Raw genomic sequence first — 18908 nt, forward strand, 5'->3', positions numbered from 1 at the left:
TTGGCGACCAGGATTTGGTCCTAGTCCTTTTTCCCACAACTTGTTACATATAAGTGCTCATTAGCTTGATGAAAGAAACGTCCAATCGTTGACGCCGGTGGGTAGTGTGCCCAGGCAGTCGAACCATTACAATCCCCCCCCAGAGCAGAATTTATGTAGCCCGCTTCTAAAATAGTGACAACACTATCCTAAAGTGCGTCATTGCCCAATCCTGGGTTTAGTCTCATGTTTCTGAAAATAAGCATTGGACGGCTTCTTTTGGACTGTGGAGAATTCACGTTCATCGGCATGTTTGACTAGCATATTTTCTAATTCCAGATCAAAAGTAGTGGGTCTTCCTTTAAGGATATTTAAATCATTCATCATCATCATCAACGGCGCAACAACCGGTATCCGGTCTAGGCCTGCCTTAATTAGGAACTCCAGGCATCCCGATTTTGCGCCAAGGTCCACCAATTCGATATCCCTAAAAGCTGTCTGGCGTCCTGGCCTACGCCATCGCTCCACCTTAGGCAGAGTCTGCCTCGTCTTCTTTTTCTACCATAGATATTGTCCTTATAGACTTTCCGGATTGGATCATCCTCATCCATACGGATTAACCTGACGGTCATGGTATCGCTCATAGATTTCGTTGTTATGTAGGCTACCGAATCGTCCATCCTCATGTAGGGGGCCAAACATTCTTCAGAGGATTCTACTCTCGAACGCGGCCAAGAGTTCGCAATTCTTTCAGTCTCCGAGGAATACATGAGGACTGGCAAAATCATTGTCTTGTACAGTAAGAGTTTTGACCCTATGGTGAGAATAGTTTTTGTAAGCTGAAATAGGTTATGTTGGCTGACAACAACCGTGCGCAGATTTCAGCATCGTAGCTGTTATCGGTTGTGATTTTCGACCCTAGATAGGAGAAATTATCAACGGTCTCAAAGTTGTATTGTACATTTTGTCTTGCCTTCATTGATGTGCCGCCCAAGATCTCGCCTCTATTGCCGGCTGCTCGATCCGGATGAAGGCAGTTTGTACGTCTCGGGTGGTTCTTCCCATGATGTCGATGTCGTCAGCATATGCCAGTAGTTGGGTGGACTTAAAGAGAATCGTACTTCTTGCATTTACCTCAGCATCACGGATCACTTTCTCGACGGCTTAGGTTAAAGAGGACGCATGATAGGGCATCCCCTTGTCGTAGACTGTTGTTGATGTCGAATCGTCTTGAGAGTGGTCCTGCTGCTTTTATCTGGCCTCGCACATTGGTCAGGGTCAGCCTAGTCAGTCTTATTAATTTCGTCGGGATACCGAATTCTCTCATGGCCGTGTATAGTTTTACCCTGACTATGCTATCATAGGCGGCTTTAAAGTCGATGAATAGATGGTGCAATTGTTGTTCATATTCCAACAGTTTTTCCATCGCTTGCCGCACAGAGAAAATCTGATCTGTTGCTGATTTGATTGGAGTGAAGCCTCTTTGGTATGGGCCAATGATGTTCTGGGCGTATGGGGCTATCCGACCTAGCAAGATAGAGACTAATATCTTATAGATGGTACTCAGCAGGGTATCAGGCATCATACCTCTATAACTGCTGCACTGTGTGATATCTCCCTTTTTATGTATGAGGCAGATAATGCGTCGTTGCCAATCGTCATGCATTGATTCGCTGTCCCATACCTTGAGCACAATTTGATGAACCACTTGGTGTAATTGGTCGTCTCCATATTTAATTAATTCGGCTGTAATCCCATCGGCTCCTGACGACTTATGATTCCTAAACCGATGAATTGCACGGACTGTTTCTCCTATACTTGGTGGTGGCAGATTTGTCCGTCGTCTTCAGTTGGCGGGACCTCCAACTCGCCGATGTTCAGGTTGTTCAGTAGCTCATCAAAGTACTCAACCAATCGCTCCGATATGCCCATTCTGTCGGAAACAAGATTTCCCTCTTTGTCTCGGCAGGATGAGCATCGAGGTGTTGGTAAAGCTGACTTGTTGGTAAAACTTGCGCGCCTGGTGCGGTTGCTCCCTATACTTTTCGAGTTCACTGATTTGTTGGTTCTCCCAGGCTTCCTTTTTCGGTCTGTAAAGTCGCTTCTCCGCTCGACGGAGTTCGTGATAAGTCTCTGCGCGTGCCCGCGTTCTTTGAGAATGCAACATTATTCGGTATGCAACATTCTTCCGTCCCGTTGCTAGCTAACATTCATCGTCAAACCAGCCGTTCCGACATTTTTTTTTAAATCATTGGCAAACTTATTTCGCTTCCTGGCATGACGTAAAATAGTTGGTTTTGAAATTGAACAAGTTGCAGATATCTGGTTCAAGCTCGTCTCCTTCTTTTACAGTGCCAACAATATCCTTTGAAAATCCTCCTTCTTTCCTTTTTAATATTTTTTTGGTCATCATTCATCTGAAAAGATACGAAATAATAAATGTTGCACCAAGTTGGGTAAATTGTACCAGTACAAATGAAACAACCGTTGGTGGTACAATTTACCGAACTAAGAGGTTTGAAAAATAAATGTTTGTCACAAAACTTTTAAACATAATATTTTCGCAACTTTATGGTTTAAGCGGTGATTATATACCTAACCAATAAAAAATATAGCGGGCGCAATTACAAAATGAGAAGTAGTTGAGGGCGCTGTCAGCGCTCAGTGTCGTTTGCCGGGAAGGAGAAAAAGTTAAACTAAGTGTAAAATTTTGACGTGGTACAACTTATCAAGAAATAGAATATACCAGACTCTCCCCTATACAGTTGAACAGTAATGATAGTGCTAATGTATTCATCGCCACTGGCAACGAAGTAATTAATGTTGACTGAATTGACTAACAAAAAAATACAATATAACAACCATTATCATAAAGTGAAATGTAAAGAAGGCGTGAAATAAGTGAATTGTTGAGGTGAAAATATCTAATATCTATAAAGAATCCACTTTTATTTATAGTCTAGATTCAGTTCTTTCAGAGGACAAAAACAGGTATTCAACCTTTCGAAGTACAACCTTATCTATTTTTTATAGATTACAATAGAGTGATGATAGTGCAATAAATTATTAAATAGCTGTTTTTAAAGATTTGCTAATTATTTTCACTAGGAAAAATCAATAATTTATGGAGATTTCCCGCAACATCATCGCATTTGGTAATGTAATCTGAGTAATTACTTATATGAAAGGAATATATACAATGCAAGTATCTCATGTTCTAGCCACAAAACAGATTTCTATATTTAATTGCATTAAGGGGGTCATCCCCTGTGTCGGGTCCGATTTTTTTGGCATCAATTGTATCTAGGTATAGTGTAGAATATATGGGCAAAGTATTTTGTAGATATTCGGAGTCGTTCGGAAATTACAGTGTTAAACAGGTAAAATATCACATGACAGGTTTATGTCAATCGCCGTAATAAAACGCGTATTTATCGGTCCGAATGACTTCGTTAAAATCATAGGAATTGAAGCCAAAACTTTACATGTGTTCCTTCAAGAAACCTAACGTTTATGGACTAGGTATAGCAGATTAATGGTCAGTTAAGATTTTCTGTTTAAAAATCGCATTCTACTTTTGAAATGCGTTTTTCTCGAAACTGCAAGTTGAAAATCGGCTGCCACCATAGCCCAAAATTTATCCAACGAAATTCATTGAAATTTTCACGATTTATTCAGAACATATTTTTACAGTTGTTCTATATTTCAATAATGAACTATGCTATCGGGCTGGAAAAATTACTACTGTTCAAAATATTGAATATGGTGAAAATTTCGTATTTGTACCTTTATCCAGTTCTTCACAAAAAAATTCTAAAAAAAGCGAAAAAAAAAACGGCTTTCACACAGGATGACCCCCTTAAGTACATGAAATATGCACTAATCTAATAAATAACCTAGGAACGTGGTGGGGGAAGTTAATATATATACTCGTATAAGCCATGGAAAATTGAAATTTTCATAAATACGTATAAGTAAGACGTGTTCGAGATGTTTAAGTTGATCTACACCTGCAACTTGTTAATTTTGATGACCTACTTAGTTTTCTGCGATGAACATCCACAACACCCGAACAATTTAGCCAGTACTTTTAGTGAAATTAATAGCGATGGCACTTTCGAACTCAGGTAAGTCTTTATTTTATAGTGAACGGTACCCCATTACAGAGGACATAATGAACAATAACCATCTATTAAGTATTAAAATTCCAGTTGCAAATTAAATTTAGCAATTTTACTAAAATATCATAATATAATTTTCAGTTCAGCAGCAGGCAATACCATCATACTACTTGCAGGCTCCATGATAGAAATAAATGGAACTCAATCATTTGAAATTTTCGGTTACTATAGCAATGGAACTTGCCTTATAAAGTGGGATGCAAATGGAACTTATATTTCTGGTTGCGCACCACCTGGTATGACTATATTCATTATTATGGTGAATTTATCTTAACAGTTTTAATTTTTCAGTGGCTCCTGCTCTTGCACCAAGAACCGTGGCAACGATCCTTGGATAAATATTCTTTCTTCTTCATCTTCAATTTAGTCGGAAATAACCTCAAAGATGCTAAGTTTTTTTTCCAAGAAGGAGGTAAGGGATAATTCGTTGGGAGTAGCGATTAACATTACTGCGACCTCTTATAGTAATGGTTTCGTCGTACATTTAACACTAATTCATACGGTGATGGTCAGTGCTTTCTTGAATTAAAATAAATGGTGTCCCAACTTAGACTATGAGTATGGTATTTACGGTTGTGCGTTCTATTGTGTATTTATAAATGGTTAAACTATCAAACTCCATTCAGGCTTGATCGTCTGCCTCAAAACATTCAAATGTATAAATTCCAATTCTTATTTTCAATATCCCTTCCTAAATAGTACTCCTCCATAGATTTATTTGTACTAATTTCAACCTTAAATATCAGTTATCGGTTAAAAAAATTGATCTTTGGTCCTGTTTGCATTTCCTAAGCCAAGCCGGCTAAAGTCAGCAGATAGGCATATATATATATATATTGCCTTAGAGTCTAGCATGTATAGTACCTTTTACATAAACGAATGGCTGATTTGTTAATGCAGAAAAGATGAGAACAAACGTAGAGAAGTCAATTGAAAAGTTTTAGATGGCTATAGGATAGAAAAAAAGGATTAAATCGTTAGTGGTTACTCTTTGCAAAGCGATGTATGGTTGACATTTACCCCCTGACGGGGTAAAGCTCGTCAACCACACACACGTGCAATCTTTCGCGATTACATGAAATGCGCTTTAGCTTCCCGCACGAATTCCTGAGATGCCTCTTCTCCACTGTTCCAAGAAAAGTCCCCTTGGGGCGATCCACTCGTAGGCCATCTTTGGAGAGCGGATTCCAATGCATGGGGTAACCAGCAATGCAAATACCACCACTCCGTAATGTGTGACCTATCCAGTGTCAATTCTGCCTTTCGATGCCACGGCGTACGGAAGTGAGGCCTATAAGCCAACCAAGTTCATCGTTTGCAATAGTGTCAGGTCAGTGTACTCCGATGGCACGTCACTGGCCAGTGTTGACGAAAGCCTGGGGCCTTCGAGTGGCAATGGGGGTCACCCTCGATGGGTTACTATCATATAGCAACACAAAAATAACAGTAGCACAGAGCGGTGTCAACTTGATTTTGCAATTGACATCGCTGCGGATCTAGCGTTGCCCGACGCGTTAAGGGCAACGGCAATGCCATCGTTAGCACGTAAATAAATTGGTCACCGTCTTTAATGTTGTGCCCATTAATCAGGCCGGAGAAAATTCCATGACCTATCTACCAGAGATGTTCGGATGGCTAAAGTGGTTTGAACGCCTGTCTGTCGTAGTGAAAGTCGCGATTCAAATTCGCTGGTGGTAGAGGGATTTGTTGTCGTGACTGGTTGTTAGATACCAGCTGTGAATGAGTACCTGACCCAAATCAGGGTAATAATCTTAGGCGAGTCCAATGCTGACCACATCGTCTCCTACTACAGTGTACCGTTACGGTTTTGAATGAAGTGCTCTAAGACACCCCAAGGCCCTGATCCAATATGGATTATTGGGTCAACGACTATTATCATATTATCAACCTAAAAACCTTGGGTTTGTCGATGTTTATCTTCACTCCAACCCTACCTGCCTCTCTTTCGCAATGCAGAGCCATTTCGCCAAGGCCCGTAACCCGGTAAGAAAGCAAACAAATGTCATTAGTGTAGTTGAGGTGGAATTACACTCATCAACAAACTTCGGATAAAATAACTTTTGGAAAGCCATTGATAACAAGAAGACCCTGGTGGACTATACTTTGGGCCTCAAAATCCTTCAAAGTTTTACAGTCCCAAAATGATAGGTTGGGGGTTGATGTGGTCAATGCAGGAGGATCTGGAGTGGAAACCAGCCCGTTCATCGTCCACCAAGCTATCGAGATGTTATTTAATGCATTCCAGCATTATTTTAGCTATTATCTTTGCGACGGCATGAAGCACGCAGATATTCCTCCAATTGTTATACTCAAAACAGGTGCCATTCTTTGGAATCTTAATAATCATCCCTCCTTCCACCCTTTAGGAAAGTTCGCAACTCCCAAAAATTTCCATATAAGTGGAAGTTGCAGACCTGCAGATACGGCAGGTGCAGCGATAAATAACTCTGCAGGGAGAGCGTCAAGCCCAGCGGCTTTAACCCGTTTGAATGCATTAATGGCCAAAAAGTTTTCTCTTTTTCTTGAAGGACCTCATCGGATGCAATACGGTTCAGAACCGTGGCGAAATGTTTTTCCTACCTCTACAGTTCCTCCTCATCGTGGATTAGGGGTCGGTCATTAACGTACATCACAGAACCATTGTACGATTTGCGACCACATGCCAGCTCTTTCACCACACACGGCGTGCATTTCTGAATTCATTCCGTTCTGTGGCATTTCCGCTTCCCCAATCAGCGCGATAGCAAAATTCCTTTTTCATGGGGCACACTACACTGAACTCCCCGAGATTTCGGTAGGTGTCGGAGTTGGAGCGTGTTACGCTCGCCATAGCTCGCAATAGTCTATAGAGCCTTCAACCCTTTCTGTCTATTGATCCAGTTTCACGCCTGCGGATAGCCAGATCTTGAAGACTCTCCAGGGTGTGGCTAAAGAGCATTTTTCATGGCAGCTCAATGTTCACCAATATTCTCAAGCGAGTTAATCATTGCATCTGGGGTTCGATCAGCAGGATAGCTTTCCCACTATCGAGTGACAGCTGCACATACCATACCTTCAGATGGTGATCCATTTCGAGACTGATTTCAGCACTTCTTCTGTTAAGCACATCCAGGAGACAACTCCTAAATTTACTAATGATGGAACTTCTAAATCTATTGTTGATCTGATTGCTGATACGGTGCCGATAGGTTGAAACTCAACTGACCTTATGGCGGGCTCTGTGCTCGAATAATTTGCTATCAATTACGAGACGGGAAAGTTGCAAAAATCCGCAAACCTGCCACCATTATTGTTACGGTCACTAATCGCCATCACATGTCGAGGACCCACACCCCACCCACCTTAGCATTCAGATCACCCATCACGATCACAGTGTCACCTTTTGGAAGCCTCCCTGAACTGCCCTTAATTGCTGGTAGAAAGCATGCTTCGCCACTACATCGGGATCTCCGTGGGTGCGTACACAATTGTGACGTTTCTTAACTTGGATCAGAGTCTTGCAGTCAAAACTCTGTCATAAACCGGCTCCCAGGTCAAGTGAGCGCTGCTTGCGGTAACTGTCAGAAACAACCCGACACCGGATTCGAGTTCGCTGCTGCTCGTCCTTCCAGAGTATAAAATCATAGTGTCCCAGAATATCCAGTTTATATCATTGAAATTCCCGCTCGAGTTGGAAAAAGCAAGCTTTCTGGCTATCGTTGTCCATGCACACATTTCAGAAATCAATCGTAGTCCGTTTTCGATAGCCAAAGGTCTTCGACGTGAAGTGAAATCCTATCTGAGGCGTTGTAAACTAACGGTGTTCAATCATTAGACTATTTTACATTCGACATGAAGGAAAGTATCAGCTCATGCCCCAGAAGCTTGCACAACTTATTAAAATCGGTTCAATCAGTTCAATGGCTATACCGATTGACACGAAATTTGGTGAGCAGGTGGAAACTGTGAACGCCCAGATATGCAGTGATGTCCTTCCATGTTGAGATTAAGGGGGGTCCCCATACATGCAAAAAGGGAGTATACAATTTTTTTTCACCAAATATAGTCATGTTGGGTATCAAATTGAAAGGTCTCGATTAGTACTTTTTGATGCCGCTTTGACATTCGGTGGAAAGACGGGGATTTGGAGGGGCAGAAAGTGATGATTTCTTTAATGGACCCATTCTCAGAAACTACCCACAGAAGTCCAAAGTTGACTTTACAGTGTGAATTTACTGCAACTAAATATCAATACCATACTAAAGTGAGTAGTCTGATATGCTAAATGCATATACATAACGGGGTACGTACAAATGGGGTAGTTCTGCACTCAAATATACTCACAGAAGAAGCAAACAAAACATTTCATCCCTGAAGCGCTGAGCTTCCGGTTTCCCGACTGGTTTATAAATTCAAGGTGTTTATAATAGTTAAATAAAACATGTGACCTGCATCTCATTGTGATGTCCACAAAGTGAGAGCTATGAGTAGACTGTCTCTTCTCCCGAGTGACTGCTCTGCTTGATCTTCCAGCAATTAACTAACTTTTAGGAACCGGTTCGGTAGAAAAGAAAGTTAATTTAAAGTTCTATTTCCCGGCAAGCGTCTAGAAATAATTTACACGGCCATAACGAGAACTGTACCATCCCCGGTGAGACACCTGTAGTTGATATAGAGCGAAATTTACGTCACATGACTTCAGAACGCAATGTACACATAGAAACTGCGGAGCCTTTTCAAATGGCTGAGCAATTTCTGGCAACGATAGTGAAAAAATGCTGGAGTGAACTCTAGGAGTTATCAGCTTAGTGTGTTCAGCATAATCAGTGGATTATCGCTGAAGGCACCTGCCATGCCACTATCCCAGGCATGAAATTTGCAAACGTTACCGTATAGGAAATTTGACGATCCATACTTTAAACAGCTCGAGGAACTGGAAACGTCTTGGTCTGCATCCGGCGTAGAATTTCCGGCAAGACAGGCAGAAAGGCACTTTTCACACCGAGAGCGTTTTTTTTTTAAATAAAGAATGAAACCAAAATGAAAAATGTGACCGGTTGTCGTTCGTGTATATAGGGTTGAATTTGATGTCTTCATCGTTTTTGACCAAACTGTGAACAATTTTGTTTAGAAACACATGTAGTTACATCCCGAACTGGACCTGATAGTCGGTTGAAAGATATAATTCAATTAAAAAATTAAATTGCAAAGCAACCACCATTTTTTTAAGGTTTTCTTTATTAAAAACGGTTTACTGTCTCTCTGTCAGTGTGTCTGCCTTTTTCCGGAGGTGAAAATCTTCCAAAGACAGTGGTACACATATGCCAGCATGTGGGATTCTTACCTATTAAAACCACCCCGTAATATTGTCCTCTTTCCCGCAAAATCAACGGGAAGTATTTCGTCGCAGGGTGGACATGTCTCTATAATCTCTTTATAATGATACTAGAAGGTGCGACAACAATACTAATCTCTGGAGATTCAAATTGATCACGTGTTGATCGAACGCCGCCACCTCTCAGCATTGATGAATGTCAGAACATATGGGGGGGCCAATATAGACTCGGATCACTATCTCGTTGGCATGGTGCTCCAAGCTCGAATAACAATAACACGTAGAATCCCCTCTGACAATCAGGTGAGAGTGAACACTGAAGACATCCACAACACAGCCCTCCGCGGCACCTATAAGAGAGAAATAGACGCCGCAATAACTGCAGTCAACAGAGGACCTGGAGATGAAGCATCAACAAATGATCTTCACAATCACCTGAAGAACATTTTCATGGATACGGGCACAAACATACTTGGCGCCAGCCGCAAATGTAGTCGGAACGGCTGGTTTGACGATGAACGTAAGCTAGCAACGGAACGGAAGAATGCCGCATACCGAGTAATGTTGCATTTTAAAAGAACGCGGGCACGCGCAGAGACTTATCACGAACTCCATCGAGCGGAGGAGCGACTTCACAGACGGAAAAGGGAAGCCTGGAAGAACCAACAAGTCTGTGAACTCGAAAAGTACAGGGAGCAACCGCACCAGGCGCACAAATTTTACCAACAAGTCAGCAGGATGAAGCCTTATACACCCCGAATTTCATCCTGCCGAGGCAAAGAGGTAAATCTGATTTCCGACAGAATGGGCATATTAGAGCGATTGGTTGAGTACTTCGATGAACTACTGAACAACCAGAACATCGGCGAGTTGGAGGTCCCGCCAACTAAAGACGAGGGACAAATACTGCCACCACCAAGTTTAGGAGAAACAGTCCGTGCAATTCATCGGCTTAAAAATCATAAGTCACCAGGAGCCGATGAAATTACAGCCGAATTGGTTAAATGTGGAGGCGACCAATTACACCAAGTGGTTCATCAACTCGTGCTCAAGGTATGGGACAGCGAATCAATGTCTGACGATTGGCAAAGAGGCATTATCTGTCCCATACATAAAAAGGGAGATATCACACAGTGCAGCAATTATAGAGGAATCGCGTTGCTGAGTACCATTTATAAGATATTCTCCTCTATCTTGCTAGGCCGGATAACCCCAAAAGCCCAGAACATCATTGGCCCATACCAAAGAGGCTTCACTGCAGGCAAATCAACAATAGTTCATATTTTCTCTGTGCGGCAAGCGATGGAAAAGCTGTTGGAATATGGACACCAGTTGCACCATCTATTGATCAACTTTAAAGCCGTCTCTGATAGCATAGCCAGGGTAGCCGTGTACAGACAGCCATGAGAGAATGCGGTATCCCAATGAAATTAATAAAACTGACTTTGCTGACCCTGGCCAATGCCGTCTCCAGATAAAAGCAGCAGGATCACTCTGAAGGCCATTCGACATCAATAACGGTCTACGACAAGGCCTATGGCAAGATCTGGCCCTCGAGAAAGTGATCCGTGATACTGAGGAAAATGCTACAGGTACCGATCCTCTTTAATTCCACCCAACTACTGGCCTATGCTGACGATATCGACATCATGTGAGAACCATCCGAGACTGTACGTCTCTGTACCTTCATCCAGATCGAGTAGGCGGCAATAGAGGCGAGATCTTGGGCTGCACATCCATGAAGGCAAGACAAAGTATATGGTGGGAACGTCAGCACCAAAAACCAACCAACAAACAACATCAGACCGCACTGGTCAAACAGGAAGAGTGAAGGTAGGAGCCTGCAACTTTGAGACCGTTGATAATTTCTCCTATCTAGGGTCGAAAATCAAAACCGATAACAGTTACGAAGATGAAATCCGCGCACGGTTGTTGTCAGCCAATAGAGCCTATTCCAGCTTACACAAACTGTTCCACTCGAAACGTCTCACCATAGGGTCCTCATGTATTTCTCGGAAACTTGGGTTCTTAGCAAGAAAAATTGTGAACTTTTGCCTGCGTTCGAGAGAAGAATCCTCCGAAGAATTTTTGGCCCCCTACAGGAGGATGGACGATTCCGTAGCCTACATCACGACAAAATCTTTGAGCGATACCATGACCGTCAGGTTGTGGATAAAATTCGGCTCAATAGGTTACGGCGGGCAAGTCAATTAATCCGTATAGATGAGGATAATCCAGCCGGGAGAGTTTATAAGGGCAATATCTATGGTAGAAAAAGAAGACGAGGCAGACCGTGCCTAAGATTGAGCGATGGCGTAGGTCAGGACGCCAGACAGCTTTAGGGATATCGAATTGGTGAACCTCGGCGCAAAACCGGGATGTCTGGAGTTCCTTATTAAGACAGGCCTAGACCAGATACCGGTTGTTGCGCCGTTGATGATGATGATTTATCGCTAACTTGTAAGGTAGCGACTTGCAATCAGCATAGAGAGTTGATGAATGAATAACGTTCATTTATGCAGTGCCGAAGGTATATACATTATTATCTTTATCCAAACCTTCGGAATTATCTCAGATAAGAACAAATCTAAGAGGGACGCAACTATTTAAGAACGGAAAATGGTCTGATCAGAATTATTATTTCAGAATGGGAAGAAAATTCATGTTTCACATGTTTTAAAAAGTTGCCAAATGTACGTCATATATACGCAACTATCAGTTCCAATTTAGGTATTACCTCCCAAGAATCATAGCAAGAAGTAAAAGTGTTATCATATTTTCTCATAAGAATTTAAGCGATAATTTGCTCTGATTTTATTGACTCCGTTTCAACCCATGTCTACACCAAACTCGATTAAATTTATCTCCAAGTCAAACATTACACACTCTAAACCCATTTAATGGAATAGACACCCCCAGCAAACAAACAAACCCTCAGGCCTACCGTTTTGTAATGCTCCATTCTGCTATGCGTTGCGGCGCTCGTATCTGTGGAGCACGTTTATGGATGTACACTGGTCCCTCTATTGAATCAAGTACCATAAATCCTCAGAAAACAATATCGCCGCACTTTATCATAATTCATGCTCGGAAAAGATCGACAAGTACAATTCGCCAACCGCTAACATACGAGTGGAATTTAATTATCTATTGCTCCAAGTGTGGAATCGATTAGGACTCATGACTCTTGCCGTCACAACATCATGGCATGGATGAAATAGGAAAATGTATCGACTGAGCCTAATTAAGGTCATAGCAAAATTTATAGGCTGGTTGTGGTCGTAGTACATGTTCCAGGGGGTGGGCGGCGTCATCCGCCCTACCTAACCTTCCAAGCTCTAAGCCTTACACATTTGAGGCTTCCAAATTACAAGACTCGTAAAATTCGTCTGATAAGAGCCATTTGAAGGAATAAAGGCTCTGTGGGAAATTACTTTAGTGTTGCGAATTGTACTGTAGTTAATATATGAAAATAGGAGGGTACCCACTTAGTGTGAACGAGACTCTCCTTACAAGACTCAGAATAGAGCTTTTCCACTAATTAAAATTTCCTTATACCCTGCGAGCGGGAACTGAATAGGTGAAGGAGGGACAAAAGTCAGGGCCAGGCATTTATGAATAGTGCGAAAGGCAGTTTTAGCAAAAATAATAATTCTTATTGCGGTTTCGGGCAGATCCTTATCACGGTATAACGCAACCGACGAGTCGAATCAACGATGTAAGTATATCTAATTTTATGTATCGTTGGTTTTTAGTAGAATGTGATTAGGGATGGTAAGTAAAATTATCCGTTGGAATGGATAAAGTTTTGGAGTTTCTCTAGGATAATAAGGCACACAGTGCGAGTATTTTAAGGAAGATTGTGTGTAACTACTTCGAACTTTACACACTTACCTTTGTACGTTGATGGCTACCATAGAGTTGTTTGGTTCATTACCCTGTAAATGGAGTCCGCACATTTTTCGGAGTACTTAAGTAATGTACATACCTCCTATTTTTGGTAGAATCTAATTTTAGAAAAGGAAACTAATTTCTTTGAAAGAGTTGGGGAGAAAACAAGTAGGAACTCACAGGGATTTTCAATGAATTCGTTATTATATTGTCAGTCGAAAACTATGATAGTAAGAATGGCCAGTTAGTAAAGCATTTCTGATTCTTAAAAACTTGGAAACCGGGAGTTCGATGCATCAGGTGTGAAAGGGTTTGTAAAGTTTTTGAACGTAGCTCATAACGTATATTCAATAAGTATATCCGCATATTCACCTTAATGTACTGGTGATACTTTCCCTGCAGGGATTTTACTCGAAAAGGTCAACTTCACCTAGTTATAACTTTATTCATAATAGTAGTAGTGCTGTATCATGTTTGATATCATGGCCAATGTATGGTTGTAGGATGAACTTAAGGGAGGTCTGCAGTAAATTTTTAACAAATAATAATATATTATTCTTAACCGGTGGTTTTCTTCAGTGAGTGGTTGCCGACGGTCACCGTGGCATCCAATGTTGCAAATAATTCGGATTCAGAGGAGAATGTGTTCAGACAAATCAAGATTCTACCAAGAACGCAGAGCAATTTGGATACCCACCACATCTGTTTAAGACGTACTCCAGAAACAGGCAGTAGACCATCCAGAAGAAAAATCCCTTCCAATGCCAAAGAAGACAAAAGCTAATGATCAGTGAAGTTCAACAAATGCTAAAAGTGAAGCGATGAATGGAACAGGATGAACAACAACAAAGTGCCAAAAAGAAACCGAGGGGGCGAATCAGCCCAGAGGCAATTCTATAATAATTTCCAGCAAGCGTATCGTACGCGTAGATACAAAAAAGTCGAAAAACTGGAAGCTTGATGCATCAGGTATAACGGGTTTTGTGTTAAAAATTCCATTGCCCTCTATTTTTTAGAAACGAAGAATTTAACCTACAACATATACAAACAAGTCGGGAAACCTGCAACCTGGATCCTTCAGGTACGAAAGGTTTTGTGTATTTCTTATATAAAGACAATTGAGTGTGCATTTGTCCCATTAGTACGTAGCACGTAATATATGCATATATTATGTAAAATTATCCACTTAGGGGTGATATGACATTCATAGTCTTGAATTTGCAAAGAACCGACAACTTCGATGTATTATAATTTTGTTAGTAATAGTGCGATTTCCACCAGGTAGGTAGGATCATGCTCCATGTTATTGCCTACGTTACTACAAAACGGTGCTAAGATGAACTTAAGGGGGGTTTTGCAGTCAATTACTAAAAAATATAGAAATCCACTATTATTAACTTCATTTGAACAGATATCGAAGGTATTTAAGAGCCTGGGCACCATAGAGTGGCAGCCTCCTGACTTTTTTTCAGATTTTTCGGTTGGGTAGTTTCGGAGAACAGGTTCATTAAAGAAATGATCACTTTCGACCCCCTCACTCCTCACCTTTCCAACAAGTACTAATCGAGACCTTTCATTGGCCTTGGTACCCCACATGACTATATTTAGTCAAAAAAAAAGTTGCACCCCCCGGGGCACGGTTGACACCCGACAATATCGTGGACCATATGCTAGCCTCTGAAACATATTGGAGGGCGGTGGAAAAATTAATGAAGCCGATCCACACTCTGCTGAGGAGGGGGGAGTTTCGGAGGAAAGTTGTAAATAACAACAGGAGCCGCAATTCATAACAGATCCTGCTCCGCGATGTAATACCGAAATTGCAGTCCCGCGGGGTAAGCGAAGGAGAAGCAGGTGGTTTTAGTGAGTAACAGTCTCACATAACCAGACGGCCAGACGGACAGACGGACAGAAAGGCAGCAGATCGATTTTAATAAGGTTTTGTTTTACACAAAAAGATAGATACGAAAAAAGGTGAACCTGACCTAGGCGGAATTGTCCTGCAATTTGGCTGTTATATCTAAAATACGTCTTCCTCGTCGGTACGTCGTTTGTATGCCCAACTTTATTCTTATCTTTTATCTCATCTTTCATGCGTGTCGGTCGTGTTATTGACCTCACGACTTTTATATCTATTACTGAGAAATGTCTAAAATGTTTTATAATTGCAAATTGCTTTGTGCTGGGCTCGTTAGCTTGACCAACGCAACAGTTCTTCCTTCATTTGTTCAGCTTCCGATGCACATGTTAGAACTTTAAGGAGTGTTCCTTCAACAATATTTTATCTGGGACATCGGATCATCCAACTACTGGTGGAGGGTTATTCACTGACACAACCTTTAATATCCTCATACCAGATCTGCCAGTGACATTAAACAGCGATATTTCCACAGTTCGTTACGCAAATTAAATTTGCAGCAAGCTTCAAAAGAAAAGTTGACAACACATTATCCAGCTCTTACGTCTATGCCTATGTCACCTTTGCACATTGCTATACCTCCCACACAGTTGTTTGCCTCGAGATTTCCCTTCGGCATATCCTCAGATGACATCTTGGGCTATGTTAAAAGCAGACTAGGATACTTGCCAAACCTATTTGCTAGTACTTAGTTGTTAACGTAACGTTTGTAAGTTAACGAGGTTAAACAACACTGGCGGAATCATGGCATAATTCAAAATCACCTACCCTCAAGATTTGAAGGGGTTGAATCATCTCAAGATTTCGCGACCCGCCGTTTTCATCAAGAAATTCTCTGAAAGGATCACCGTAATCAGCGTCGCGCTTAATGACGTTTTCTTCAAACCACCAAATATGAAGGACCTTAAAACCAAGCTGCCGGATTTTAGATTATCTGCAGTATCATCTGAAACTTTTGCAAATTTTAGAGTACACAATGGAGAGCTACTCGCTGGTTACTTGGGCTTGCTGTTTGAATTGCCGTAAGGCAGCGTTTTTCTATTAGCCCTATTATATCCCTAAATGCCCGTCCTTTTCAGCCGCTCATTGCCCTAATTTCTCACCCTAAAAAGTGCCCCGTTTAAAATATGATGTATTTACCTTGCCTATCCCATCATGTCGAAGACTTTCTCGATATTCTTTCGGATGTCCTCCTAGTTAAATATCCTGGTCTACCTTTCATCATCTACGACGTTAATATCCGGGCCAAAAACTACAGCATATCCTTTCCTCGCTTTCTAACATTTTTGAAAGATACATAAAAGACTAGAGCAGTGTGGGTTTTAACGCGATCGCTCGATTTTAACCACTTTGTTGGAATTCACCAACTTTGTGGCGATCGCTATCGAAGAAGAGAAGAAGAAACAATGTCTACGCAATCTACACTAACTTCCTCAAAGCTTTGGTTCTATTGATAACTCCTTGTTTCTCATCAATATTGATGAGACAGTCGACTAGTAGTTTTGAGGAGACAAAACAAGTGGCCTATTCGCGTAGGTGTGGTTGACGCGCTATACCCCACTACGCTCTACTAAGCCTCACATTGTCTGAAATTGTTTGACCACCTTTTTTTCGACGCAAGGAGATGAAGTCCAAAGGTGACAACCTATGAATTTAATGTGTGGGACTACGAGTCTGGAAGCAGGCAAACTAAAGCAAGGGAGCACTTTACTAATTATGGTACTGGTCAACGAGGGTGATGAAATGAGGTATGGTTCAATTGAACATCTGATTTTTGACAAAACCTGCGCTAGCACGTAGTGTGTTCTGCAAAGTTAGCAATGAGTTCATGAATAGTGACCGCTTTTGAACTATGGGGGAACCATAAGCAGAGGACTAGCATGCTGGGAACTAAAATCGATCTATAAGCGGATGGAAACAGCAATGAGATTACCAAACATGGAAGCTGGATGCTTCAGGTATGGCTTTGTGTTTTTTTTTTGAGTGTGTATTTGTCTCATTAGTACATAGCACGCAATATATGTATATATTATGTGAGAATATCCACTTTCAGGTGATACTGACATTCAAAGTCTTGAATTTACACAGAGGCGGCGATTTGACTTAGTATAACTTTGTTAGTGATAGTGCGATTTCCACCAAACTTGGCCGGATCATGCTCTATGTAATAGGCTACACTGCATGGTTCTAGGATGAACTTAATAAAGGTTCAGCAGTCAAAAATTAAAACAATTTGCTATTATTAACTTTATTTGAACAGATATCGGCATAGAGGCTATGTCGGGGCCTAGCCTTGTGTTAGAAACGGATCTACCACAAGTTTCTCAACGATAACACGCTGGTCAATTAGTAAATTATCAGGAATTCCAATCGGATAGCAGAGAGAGCGATCGATGTTACTCGAGCGGTCCACCGCCAAGATTTTTACGATAAGTTTGACATTGGGAGCGGTGAGAGAGATCCATATCGACTTGTCTTACCAACAACCAAACGGCCATTAACCTTTAGGTACCGACGTGCGGTCCAAGATGCTCCAGCAGGCGCTTGACTTGCTTGTTTACCCCTTTCTCCGCGCAACAATGATCCCTACTTTTAGCTAGCTGTGTGAATATTGCCCACGTTCGCGTTGATGTTGGAAGTTTGGTGAGTTATTACGGTTTGAAATTCCGATGCGGCCTCTCAGGCCTCACGTCGGTACTTACGCAAGCTTTTTGTTTTATTCTTCGTTATTGTAAACTGTTATTGTTACAGGAATTGTGAGCTATGGATGTACCAGTTACTTCAGGTAGTAAAAGAAATACTTCTGCCTCAGATTTACAGCCTTCAAAGAGAAATCCAAATCAAATCCATATTTGACAGGAGTGATCGAGAGCTGGCTCGAGGATGAAGATTCTTGCGGTTCCGAGGTTGACCGGTGCGCAGTGAGCATGATAGGGATACTAGCATTGATATATCTGATACCTAAGACATTCAACCCGAACACCTGGATGAACCATCATCGTGATCAGATGAAGATGCTTCGCTTTCAAAGCTGTGGTGTAAAGTAGTGTAAATCACCTCCAAACAGATCATCAGTTAGAACGCCACGACTCAATATTATTGTCCGGGCACCTACATCCAATTTGACCGAAAATGATGGAAAGGATCCTTATTCTTTATAGAAGCAATATATAAATGACGATATGTTATCGGAGATTATGCTCATGACCAATGAGAAGCTACTTGAATATAGATGTAAATATATGAAGCAGGATCAACCAGCACTAAAAGATATTGATATAATTGAATTGCAGCTTTTATTGGACTTTTGATGTACACAGCTGTGTGTGTGTGTGTGTATGGTGGGGGAGAAGCTACAGCTTCTGTGCACTCAGGGCGTGTTGGCCCATTGTACTCGCCTCCCCCGTCTAACGGAATATTCCGGATTCGTTAACAAATCGCAGGATTTCCGTTAGTGGATGTGATGCTACCCGTCGCAATTGGAGACATCGGCACCAAAGATCTGATGTCTGATGCGTCCATAGGCGGGGCATTCACACAGAAAATGCTCCGTGGATTCCGCTTCCTCATTACAGGAGGGACACGTATCATCTTCGGTAATTCC

General features: G+C 41.6%; 1 protein-coding gene and 1 long non-coding RNA gene across 3 annotated transcripts; both read left to right on the forward strand.

The window, feature by feature from the left end:
• The first annotated feature begins 3923 nt into the window (after positions 1 to 3923).
• Positions 3924 to 4712, forward strand: LOC119652301. The gene is made up of 3 exons (XM_038056303.1): positions 3924 to 4106; positions 4242 to 4396; positions 4452 to 4712. Exons 1-3 carry the CDS (start codon positions 3970 to 3972, stop codon positions 4496 to 4498), a joined length of 339 nt encoding a protein of 112 aa, XP_037912231.1. The 5' UTR covers positions 3924 to 3969; the 3' UTR covers positions 4499 to 4712.
• Positions 4713 to 17457: 12745 nt separating this feature from the next.
• LOC119652744 lies at positions 17458 to 18552 on the forward strand. 2 transcript variants are annotated; one of them, XR_005249593.1, is made up of 4 exons: positions 17458 to 17511; positions 17565 to 17754; positions 17813 to 17947; positions 18056 to 18552. It is a non-coding gene; the product is annotated as an uncharacterized LOC119652744 (long non-coding RNA). The 2 variants fall into 2 exon arrangements; XR_005249592.1 differs by having other exon boundaries at positions 17565 to 17947.
• The last annotated feature ends 356 nt before the right edge of the window (positions 18553 to 18908 follow it).

This window comes from Hermetia illucens, chromosome 3, assembly GCF_905115235.1.
Source record: "Hermetia illucens chromosome 3, iHerIll2.2.curated.20191125, whole genome shotgun sequence".
In the NCBI taxonomy this organism is placed as follows: domain Eukaryota; kingdom Metazoa; phylum Arthropoda; class Insecta; order Diptera; family Stratiomyidae; genus Hermetia; species Hermetia illucens.